Below are 12,387 nucleotides of genomic sequence, written 5' to 3' on the forward strand. Positions count from 1 at the left end.
GAGAACGCCTTGTCCTTGGTGTGGGACTTCATGACAGCCGATTTGCGCTCTGACAGCAATATAAACCCTGTCTCTGTCCACATTTCCTCTCTCTTCTCTCTCCGTCTTTGTAAATGAAGTTTCACGGTTTATACTGAAAGAATGAGAAAGATAAAAAAAGAGTGATATATATTTCTGACCAGCTGTCAATACATGCAGACACACTGCTTACGCATTGGTACATTGAATTAGGTATTTTTCGTACAAAAGTTACGACATTTAAATATATTTAAAATGTAACACCATGTCATTCTCTTTCTCTTTATTCTTTCGTGCGGAACAGGTATCTTTTTGTTCTTTTTTTTTTTTTTTTGCACAGGACACGTGGTGGTTACAAATCTCTCTCAGGACGCAGTGGGGAGGTGGAGGTGGAGAGATACGGGCGCAGTCGGGATGGTAGAAGACGCTGCGAGGAAGCTGTCGCTTTTTATTCATGGGAATGTGACCGCTGAGCCGCGTGCATCTTTTGGGATTAAGACTTTTAAAAATATTTTTATATTTGGGCTTTTTTTTCACCCTTCTCCTTTTTTTTCTAAAGGAAAGACTTGTGCGCAGAATGTGGACGATTCTATGTGGATGAGAGGAGAAAGCCATCTGATGTAGGCAGATTTATTATGCAGCAAAATATGCCCTTAAGTCTTAATAAGGCTTTTTCTGGAACATTAGTATTTTTTTAAAGTCATACACTGAGCAAAGAATGGATTTTATTAATTTTTCCAGCCTGGAAAATGGGACAGAGGTGGGAAATATCTCATCTAATTTAACATCTGAAAGCCAAGAGTACACCCAGCTGGCAATATGGGGTCTGGCTGGACTTGTAAGCTTTCTCATTTTGTTTACAATAGTAGGAAATGTCCTAGTTGTTATTGCAGTTTTAACTAGCAGGGCTCTCAAACCACCCCAGAACCTCTTCTTGGTCTCCTTAGCCAGTGCGGACATACTGGTTGCCACTCTGGTCATGCCCTTTTCTCTGGCAAATGAACTCATGGGCTACTGGTTTTTTGGCAAAATTTGGTGTGATATTTACCTTGCTCTGGATGTTTTATTTTGCACCTCGTCAATTGTTCATCTTTGTGCTATCAGTTTGGACAGATACTGGTCGGTGACACAGGCAGTAGAGTACAACTTAAAGAGGACCCCTAAACGAGTTAAAGGCATGATTGTGGTGGTGTGGCTGATCTCAGCTGTAATTTCATTCCCTCCATTGATTTCAATGGACAGGAGCAGCAGTCATGAGAGACCCACATGTCAGCTGAATGACGTGACCTGGTACATTCTCTACTCTAGCATTGGATCCTTTTTTGCTCCTTGTGTTATAATGATCTTGGTCTACATTCGAATCTATCAAGTGGCGAAAACAAGGACCAGGACGCTGTCGGAGAAAAAGAGGGGCATGGATTCCCCTCATGAAAATGGGATTGACCAAACCGAGCCAGGCATGGGAGGGTCCATTAGGTCCACTCAGGGTGGGAGCATGAAAGAGCAAGAACCTGAGAACGGGCATTGCCAGGAGCGAACAGCTCGATCTCCTAAATCAAATGACCCGAAACATCCATCAAATAACCAAGATGATGATTTTGAAGATAGCAGCTCATCAGATGAGAAACAAAAAAAGTGCATTGGTTCTTCCAAACAATACCAGAATGACAGAAAGGACAGAAAGTCCAGCAGGAAGAGCAGCTCTGCTTCCAAATACTCCAGCAGGAAGTCACGCTCTAGCTCAAAGTCCTTGGAACTGTTCTCCTCCCGTCGCAAACGCCGGAGCACTGTAAATCGGAAGAAAGTCTCTGCTGCACGGGAGAAACGCTTCACATTTGTCCTGGCTGTGGTAATGGGAGTTTTTGTGGTGTGTTGGTTCCCATTCTTTTTCTCTTACAGCTTATATGGAATCTGCCGTGATCCATGCAAGATCCCAGAGACCATGTTCAAGTTCTTTTTCTGGATTGGCTACTGTAACAGCTCCCTGAACCCAGTCATCTACACCATCTTCAATCAGGACTTTCGCAGAGCCTTCCAGAAAATTCTCTGTAAGTCATGGAAACGATCTTTTTAAGGGATCCCTGCATGACCAGGATTATAGTAGGTTGACATAAAGTCAAATGTTCAGTGTTGCTTGACTGATGAAGCATGTGGTGCTTGCGCTCACTGTCTTCAAAGGATTGTATTAGAAAGGAAATGACAGCAACAAGTTACAAATTTAGATACATTTTTAGAAGAAGACATAAAATGGGTGGAAAAAATGATGAATGAGGCATCTTTGCCTCCAACTGCTTTTGGACTCTGACTTGGGCCTCAGCTTATTCCCTCTAATGGTTTGGTCTCTTCATTTAAATATGACCCTTTCCAGACCCTGTAAAGCATGCCTGCCACAGTGACTGCCTTTAAATATACTTATTAGCAGAAGAAGGGTTTACAGATTAACTCAGATCTAAATTCATAACATTATAACTGAATATAATATAAAGGCCTTGACAATCTTCATGATACGGTTGTGATAATAGTTTGTTTTTTTCTCTGTTTCTTTACCGATTGTTTCTTGACCTTACTGTTACATCACTCTCAATATGAGGACCAATGGGACAAAGGGGCTCTTTGCTTACTGTATAAGTAGCAAAACTGTTTCAATGACACGCATCTCAACCAAGGAACAAAAGTCACCTCTCTGTACTTAAATTAAATATGTGTGAGATGAACCAAGCCATCAGAACAAATCTTATGATCAAGCTGGACTTGATGGTGTGTGGAGGAGTGGCAGTACAGGCAATGCTTTTCCCTTTCAGTCCTGTCTCTCCTCTGAAAGAATAGCGGTCACTGTAGAGACAGATGGATACTCACTGAAGCATTTACTTTGTAAACTGGAACACAGAGACAAAATGAGCAACATATGGATCTTGTTTAGGATAAAGTAAGCTGTATCTTACCTCTTACAAACTGCTTGTTTGTATTTGTATTTGTCTGCTTAATGTTCTTTTTGCTCTTCATGCAGACTCACTCTATTGAAATTTAATGCTTATTAGGCTCATTTCCAAGGTTCACAAAAAAGACGTAAAAACTCTCACAATGTACACAAATACATGGAAAAGATTTGCTCATTAAAAATTATCCTTCATCCAGCCAGAAGGGCTAATTTTCTTGTGTAAATACGTGAAAAGACTACTTTACTATTATTGTGTGGTGCCTCATAATCACACGTGTTAATATATGAAAATGTTTATGTGACTGAGGAACAAAGCTCTGAGGTGTTTTGTTGTTATAGCTAACCTTTGTCTTGTTTTCTAAAGGAGCAAGTGTTTACTTATTTGCTTTAAGCACATCTAAAATGATAAAATAAACACATTTACAGCAGCGTTCCTCAGAAAATCTGCTGCATTTTTACTACATCTGCTTTGTTAATTTTAACTGCTAAAACACATTGCTTATTTGTTATATTGACACTCAGATGTGTAATTCAGAGATTCAGATATTCTATATGAACTGTTTGCTATTTAGTCCTTAAGCCTGAATAAATCTATTCAGATAAAATCAAATGAACTTGTTTGTGTTTCAGTTACTATCAGCATGGGTATCTTATTTTAGATACTGCACTTAGGACCAGGTTGCAGATGTGTTTATGCCTTTTGACTTTTTCAAATTTTGTAACATACAAATGCAAATAAGAGTGTATTTGATGGGAATTTAATGTGATAGAGTAACATAAATGTAATGCATGATTATAAGGAATAATGCTTTCCACGCTTTTTCTCAAAGAAAAATGATTTTTGATGTTAAGCCGTCCAGAGATAATACTTTAAAGAATGATCTCTAGTCCCTAGTCTTTTGACTTTTGAGTTAGATCTGAATTGGTTTTTCACATTTAGACTTGGATTGTGCCTCTTGTTTGCAAAATAGCAGCAGCGCGCCCACAATGGAAGGGAATATGCAGAGAGCGAATTGCAAGTCTCACCACAGATTTAATAATTAAATCTAAATATGTGCTTTGATTATGTCAGTCTTTAAAATTAAAATGTGTTAATCTTGATTATTCTAATGCAGCAGAGGCTGGGGGGTCTTTACCCTGCGGGAAGATGATCCTCCTTCCCAGTTTAACATGTTTTTCAAAGTCTACCTGGTTTTGTTTAAACTCCCTCCTTTTATTCCACCTCATCAATTCTCCTGTTAACTTAAAACCCCTGCTAGTTGAAAAAGACCTCAACTAAAACTCCACTTGACTTTGATGGTCTCGCTTGATGGTGTTTTTAGGATATTGTGTGTATTTTTCTGCCACAATAGCATTTTGAATGATGGCCAAAAAGTTACGTTTTGGTTCAGTTTTATTTGACCAAATTTTTTTTCTGGCTATTGGATGTGTACTCTACATCTGTGTTTCCCAAATGGGGCTATGTGTACTTCTAGTGGTCCGTGACTGCATTGCAAGGGGCACATGAAAATATTCTATTTCTTAGCCAGTAAAATAAAATAGGGCTGGGATCCGTTTTTCTTTGTGAGGACCCAATTAAACAATTCAAGCTGTTATCAACCAGAAAGTTTTTACTATCTGTTTAGTTCAGCTTCAGGTTTGACACACACCGAAACAAAGCAGAGAAACAGACTGGATGTAGAGAACAGTCTGGTATCAGCTGTTTTTCACACTGAGGTATCAGCACATCAAAGCAGCTCAGGTGTCTTGATGAAAATAAAGTAAAACTAATTAAGTCATTGTGTGATTAAGTGTGATTATAAGGGATCATTCAAAGGATACAGGTTTATAGTATTATTTTATCTATTTAATATTGTTTTGATTCCTTACAATCTTCCAGGCAACATATTTATGTTTTTCTTTTTATTTGAGATGGGAAGCATAAAATGTCTAAGAATTAAATTCTGAGGCTAAAAGATTTAGTAAAATATTTTATTTTTTATAATCAGTTATTTTATGTTCCACTTTTGGACAATCATCAACACTTTTGACTGACTGGGGAACTCCTAGTAAGACAACACGCCCAAAGTAACATACACAAGTCTAAAAAGGTTGGGAAACACTGCTCTAAATCATGAGATAACTGCAAACAAGATTCTACATGGTTGTCTTTACGCAGCGTTTCTTTCTTGATAGTCTTTCATAAGGTCATCTTTGAAGTGAACATCTGACAGTCATTCAGAATGCAAAATTTCCCTCCAGAGTTAATTGTTTTCTTAGATGCTTACGAAATTAATAATGATACAACTTTGGAAAATATATACAATTCCATGATTCCATGATTTTTTATAATGAACAAAAATAATGTCAAAACAAAAATCTGGTTGTACTTGTGAAGCTGACTTAGTGACGAGCCAGTGGTCAAACTGGGAAGAATTTATCTAAATGTTTTTTCAAATGAAAACCAATTTTATTACTGAGTAACCTACTGTTGCAAAATAAAAACTTGTAAAAGTTTTGAAGTTATATGGCTTAGCACAGCTCATATGTGCTTCATATGGGCAAGTTTGACCAAATGCGACTAAATACTTTAATTACATTCTCTTTACCTAGGTTATATGAATAAACATTCATTGATCTTCAATAACATCTTTCATAAAAGTGATAGCCACTTGAAAAACAATTAAGTTTGCCAGTAAAAAAAACAAACAAAACTTAAATGCATAGTGGAGGATGTTCTTTTTCCAGGTGGATCATCAAAATAAGTGGTCCTCCTAATTGTCAATCATTTTGGCGATATGTTTACATTAAGGTGTGATACTACTCTTCCCCATTTCATTTAGTGGTGGTGAGTCTGACATAGTGGAAAAAATTGCACATCTTCTTTTGGAAAATAAACTTGTATAATCAATGCAAACAGCAACATTAAAGCAGAACGTGCACAAAGTAGTAGAAATAGGCTTGTGCACGCTCTGTCATGTATTTAATAGGCATTCCTTCTCTGGAGCGGGTACAGGGTTGTGCATGTGCATTATTTTTTGTAAGTGGAGAGGGCAGAGTTTTTTTTTTTTTTTTTTTTTTTTTTTAACAGTGCCCTGTCTGGCGATGTGCCAATAATACGGTAAATAATTGTCTTGATTCCAAAAAAAAAGAGCCCAGCAGATTTTACTTTCACAAGTGGACCAGTACAGCTATCGCCATAGTGTTCCGCTTAATTTATGCATATAAATAGCTTTATTATAATTCATGCAGGGAATATTACAGATTATATGGACACTGCAATCTAAGTAGAACAGGAAATGAAAAACAGGAAAAAGGAGAAAAGATGAAAGAAAGAGGAGATAAATGGGAGGCAATGATAAAACATCTTCAGTCTGCTTCATCTCCTGCAAAGAGATGTAAAAAGAGCAGCACCACCAACGGATATAGCATAAGAGATACAATAAAGTAACACCTTGATACTATCGCTGAAGTATATGTAGTATTATTTGATCTGACATGTATACTGTGGTAGCGGAGGGCAGATCTTTTCAAAATTTGTGAAAATCCTCCACTATACCTAAATATAAATATGAATAATTACTAACCCTTTTCTCTGTGTTCATTTACATGTGTTTTATTTTCAACTACTGATGTTGTGTTGATTCAGTAAAAGTATATCTGTTTTACTTTGTGTCAGATGCATGTTAACACTTGTTGATAGGTAATTAGCTTTTTGCTTCATGTCTTTAAACAATGATCACAGGTAGTTTCATGTAGAAATAAAAAGTGATTTGGGTATTGCAGGACATGACAGATTGGGACTAGGTGGGCGTAGTGATTCACTGGTGTCAGATTTCCTGTCTAACTTGCAGAAATAACAAAATGCAATACTTTCCACAGTCCTGTAGTTCCTTGGGGATTCCTTTGTGAGCCTATGACTGAAGCACTTGACTGACATCTCGCTTTATTTGACTTGCCTTAACTGTTTGTTGACATGCTCTCCTGGCTCAGATATGATTGTGTCACACATTGGAAAGGAAATATCTCCCAAAGGCTGTCAGTATATCCTTTTATGCTGTTCTCTATGAAGCTATTTAGAACACAAAGGTTGAAAAGAGGAAGGAGGAAAGGCTGATCTGCATTGTTTAATATTCCCCTCTGGAGTGTCTACACAGCTATGAAGAAATCACAGATTGTATCTGTTCTGTTCACACAAACATAAATGATACATGTTGTCTTTCCACCACCCACTCAGGACAACGCTACTTTTTAGTTTCACAACCATAGCTAAAGGTTTCTTGGAAATAACAGTGCTTAGTGGATATTCATGTTTACTTCCTAAAATATATTCATATATATATATTTTTCCATTAAAATAAGGGGAAATCTTGACGGTTCTTTAGTCTTATCTAGCTTAGCAAAGCCTTAAGCATTATAAGACACATTAAGAATCCTAAAGTTTAGGCTGTTCATTTTTAGTACCTGAATATTGATATTTTATTCAGTATTTGCTTAAAATATGTTGTTTTTTTTTTAAAGAGAGATCCAACTGAAGAATATCTATAAGAATTGTCCTTTTGGAAGTTCAAATTAAATAATTATAACCATTGTGAGTTATTAAAAAAAAAAACTTATGTCAGATTAAAAGCACAGGTTCAGATCCAGTGTGCCTTAGATGTAGTTACACAGATAAATCAAACCATTTGTATTTAGTAATGACACATTTCTGATAGGACATTAAAAGATGGATTAATGTCAATAATTATTAGAATCCCAAGCCTGGCCCACATGCTTTGAAGATTTATTTTTGAAGTATGGCATTTTGGGGGGGCTATACATTAAATTTGCTAAGTCTTTAAATCCAGTTCAGTTTTAACATGTTAATTTGAATGTTAATTTCTTTCAAGTGTCATTATTTACAGCATTGGCTGTGAGCAGGAAGGATATCTCTATTACTGTGTCTGACAGAAACCACTCTGTTTTTAAATTGCTGTACCATAAAGGTTGCTCAGAGTTGACCATTTATGAAGTATATGTCTTTGGCATTTATCTCTAGAGGCTCCAGTTCAGTCCCCGGACCATAAACAAAATTAATTCTGAGGATGTTAATCTCACCTTCATGCACTTGTTTTAATGATTTGTGTGTTTAGCCTTAGAATACAATATTGATATTAGTTATATTTCCTCTGCAGGTTCTGTTGAAGAAAATATAAAATAAAAAGTATATCCCAGAAGTCACACCAACAGGTGCTACAGCCCCGTTAACAGCATGATGGCTTCCTTTACTGAAATTATATTAAAAATGAGAGCTACAGCAAAGGCGAAAGAACTCTTGGTTTTATAACATGCCTGAATTAAATGTTTAATTAAATTAATTAAATGTTTCGAGTCCCATGCCCATCATCATTTAATAGAAATGATGATGATCAACATATATGGAATGCTACGGTATTCAGTCTTACACTAAGCTTTTGGAGACAACCTTTCCTTCTGCTCAATGGTCTTAGGGTTTATAGGTTTGGGTGGATTATCAAAATAAACCTAGACATTTTTTTTAAATGCAAAGAATGATGAAATTACAATGAAGAAACAGCTTTTTCAGTCTGGTGTGGGGGAGATGTCGAATGGCCCCTGACATTTCTGAGTAACACATTTATTTGTTTTGCCTGAAGAAATTAGTGTCAAAGCATCAATACAACTGCTCTGTGTTCTCAATTTAAATTTATAGATTGGATTCAACCCCGATAATTCCTAGACCCATTCAACTTATGTCATATATATAATAGTTATTTTTAATTTAGGATTTTTTTTAAGGGAAGCCAGAATTCAAATCAATTTAAAGGTACTTTATTGATCTTTAGGAAAAAATGTAATATTGTTGTAACTTTCCATTAACTGTTGCATATGTTGATAGTTGTATGGCAGGAAGGATCTCCTGTACTGGTCTGTTTTCACCAGCTCTAGAGACGTCTCTGACTGAAGACACTCCTTTGTGCTCTGCTTGTCCATAATTGTTTTTCATTTAATGAGGAATTACTGTATTCTTTGTGAAATCATCTCATGGTTTGTTTTACTACAGGAGAAGATACTCTGACAATGTAACACAAATCTCCTGACATCAGTACATATTATGGTCTGTTAATTCATAACTTGAGGGACTGAGAGCATAAAGGGAATATTTCTTTTATTAATAATTAAAATGTAAAATAACAAATAATTGAATCATGTCTCTCTTTACTTAGTTTGAATTTATCAGAGCATGCATGAGTGCCTTGCTGGCATTATGGTTCAATTTGCATAAATCATGATTAATAGAAAAATGCTCAGTTTTTCTTCTCTTGATTGAATTGGTGTGCATCAAGCTGATCTCCTTCAACTAACATCAATTCTAAACCATGATTAATTACACAATTACCAATGAAATCTGTTGTCTGTATTATTACGTTATAAATGAAAGCAATACTTAATTTATTTAAACCAAGATTAATATATGTTGTGAATGTAAAATATAATTACTTATGTTTTCATACATGTTCCATATCTTGTGTTGATCTAAAATACTTATTTCTAAACTCAAAAGTACAAACCCACAGACAGCACCATGTCATTAGTCATAAAAAAACAAAGTAAAGGGAAAATCAAGATTTGTCCAAAAGCTTGAATATATGCAAAAATAGGGCATACTATTTTCAGTGGATTTTCTTTTTTGTGTGTTTTTAGGTTCTTTTCTTTACCGTTTCTGTATATTTTACTATTAAGGAACCCAGGGTGTGCAGCAAATATATAATGCACATATGAGTAAAAAAATGCAAGAAAATGTATTAAATCTGCAATAGGTAACAGACAATAAAATGTTCAGAGCATCTTCCTTTAATTTCTCATTTCAGTGATTGAGATTATGTTACAGATTCTTATATTAGACAAAGATAACCACAGGTAATACTAATGCAACACTTTTTGTTTCATTTGACTAATTGTTCTGCAGACTTTTCAATGCTCTTTTTGGCAGGAAAAATCCTCCATAAGCAGGTGTTCCTTAGTATAAGGAAAACCTGGTCGTAAGAAATTACTTAAGATCCCTATCTACTGTATATTGAACATCACAATGTCATTTGTGGCAGTTGTCATGTTTGTCGTACTCACGGGATTTGCACTAAATAAAAGAGGGCTCATTTGTTACTGTAATTTCAAGTCCAAGAGATTGTAAAGTTGTTTTATCACGTATACTTGCATATCACTTAGACTACGCAACTGGCTAAATATCCTTGGTAGAAAGAATTAGTGCCTGGCTGGTTTAATTATTTATTTATATTTTTTTAATCATGGAATGTCTCAAGGAAAAAAAATCCCAGATAGATTTAAATATTCTGTTTTGAATGAAAGCAAAACAAAAGTGTTCAACTATGTGTTACTATAAGATAATTGTTGACAATACTTGAAACACATATTATAGAGTAGATTGCATCAATCCCATACCCCCATTGGTTATCAACTTAGATATTGACTAATTAGCCTGATTGGCTATTAAAAGAATGATACCAATTAAGCACTTTGATTAATTTTTTTTCATTATTAATATCATACACAGCAATACAGCTGCAGCAATCTAATCCCTTTAATTCTCTTTGCAACATTTTCTCTATCTTTCATTTTTAGTAAAATACGCTTGTCTCTGCTGCCTTCTTTACTTTATATCACAGTCACATCTGGTCCCTGATTGGATTTTGCAATGCAAATGTAAACAAAGGTTTGGATTCTTCAATTTCTGCGAATTTCGCTTCACACCATTTTACCACCACATTACATTCAGAACCTTTTCTTCAAACAGGTTTTCTTTGCTCCAGATTCACCCATAGAATTAAGATGGAAGGCATTCACAATATCAGCATTCAAACTGAGTGCACTTTAAGAAGGCAACAACTCTTAGCCCAATAAGAAAAATGGAAGAAGTTTAAGATTTGTCTCACTTGATCTGGGACTAAAAACAAAATTTCATCTCGTGGGGCATCAGTGATCATGATGAAGGTGACCATCAGCATGATTTGATGACTGACCTGAAGTAAGTGTATCAAATACTTGTTTCATACTTGTTACAATTTGGCCTGAAATTCATACTTATCTTCTACTACATAAATGATATTTATAGTCTCATATTCATAACAGCATACTATTGTCACAATGCGTTGGAGGTTTTGAGGACCTAAATGCATAAATGAGGAGGCTGCGGTTGGTGTGGGGAGCCAGAAATGAGGAGGCAACAACCAACAACAAGGAACCAGCACTGAGTGACTGCAGAGGTGGAGTATTTAAGGGGAACAGAACAAAGGACGGAGTAATGAGCCGAATAAGGAGCAGGTGTGAGTGGAACTGATTAGAAGGAAGCCAAGGGGAAAGAAAACAAGCACAAGGGGGCAACAGAAATTAACTAAAGACTGCTAGAATATAATGGAAAATAAACCAAAGAACAAAACAGAAAAACTGATAACAGAAAAAGGAAAAACTCAGAGTCTCAAATGGGGAGAACCATAACAACTATATGTTCATATCATATAATGTTCCCCTCAACTGAGTTTTTTTTTTTTTGCCCAAGTTTAACTTTGTTCTATATACCAACTTTTAAATGTCTCTGAATCATATTATGTTTTAGAGGTAGAGGTGCTCTGATTTTCTTTAATTTCCATGACTCTCCAAAGTTTCCCATTTGTTCAAACGCATAAACCGTGTGTCTTGAAGTATGTGTCACCTCTTATCAAACCAGCTTGTCTCTTACCAAGGCTACAATCACAGAAACAATTATGTTTCTGACAGCTTGCTCGTAAGTGTTCATACTTACACACATGTTGATGCTCTGATTGTTTGGAAAGATGGACAAAGCTTCTGAGATTTAAATAGAAACTTCTCATTTCAAACTTCATCTTGTTATAGTTTGCTCATGTAAGCTTTTTTTTGTCACGCTGTCAGTATTGTTAACAAAGATAAGATGTGGAATTGTGTTTTCCCTGAGGAGAGTTTAAATGCTAGTGGTCCATTTCAAAAAGCAGTTTTAACAAACTCAAAGCCAAATCTTGAACTCTGAATTGATCAGTTATTATCAAATAAATTAAATTTCTGCCAGCAGAAACTGAATTGAGTTTCATTATCTAGAAATGTTTACACATTTTAAATTGCTGTTTTTACATTTATCAGCTTGACTAAATATGTATTTAAGATTTAAGAAATACATTTTCAGTCAGACTAATAAATATTGAAATGGCCTACGACAGACACCATAACATTAAGGGGTACAGCAAAAGTATTGTTTGAATGGTAATGTATCAATGTATTTTAAGTCGGTGCAATCCCTCAGGGGGGAGGAGTGCACCTGGCAACATGTAAAGATGAGTCATAAAAACATTGAGCCTAATGTAAGAAGCCTTTGTATCAATAGAATTAGTGATTTTGGGGAAAATGTTGAATTTAACATTTTTGTC

The 12,387-nt window shown here is 35.6% G+C and overlaps 1 protein-coding gene across 1 annotated transcript; it reads left to right on the forward strand.

Annotated features, from left to right (window-relative positions):
- The first annotated feature begins 443 nt into the window (after positions 1 to 443).
- adra2c (adrenoceptor alpha 2C) lies at positions 444 to 3,529 on the forward strand. The gene has a single exon (XM_015389006.1). It carries the CDS (start codon positions 737 to 739, stop codon positions 2,090 to 2,092), a length of 1,356 nt encoding a protein of 451 aa, XP_015244492.1. The 5' UTR covers positions 444 to 736; the 3' UTR covers positions 2,093 to 3,529.
- The last annotated feature ends 8,858 nt before the right edge of the window (positions 3,530 to 12,387 follow it).

This window comes from Cyprinodon variegatus, unplaced genomic scaffold, assembly GCF_000732505.1.
Source record: "Cyprinodon variegatus isolate N-32 unplaced genomic scaffold, C_variegatus-1.0 Scaffold445, whole genome shotgun sequence".
NCBI lineage: Eukaryota > Metazoa > Chordata > Actinopteri > Cyprinodontiformes > Cyprinodontidae > Cyprinodon > Cyprinodon variegatus.

Excerpts from the sequence above, each read along its gene's own strand:
- adra2c (XM_015389006.1), top strand. The coding sequence starts at position 737 with ATGGATTTTATTAATTTTTCCAGCCTGGAAAATGGGACAGAGGTGGGA.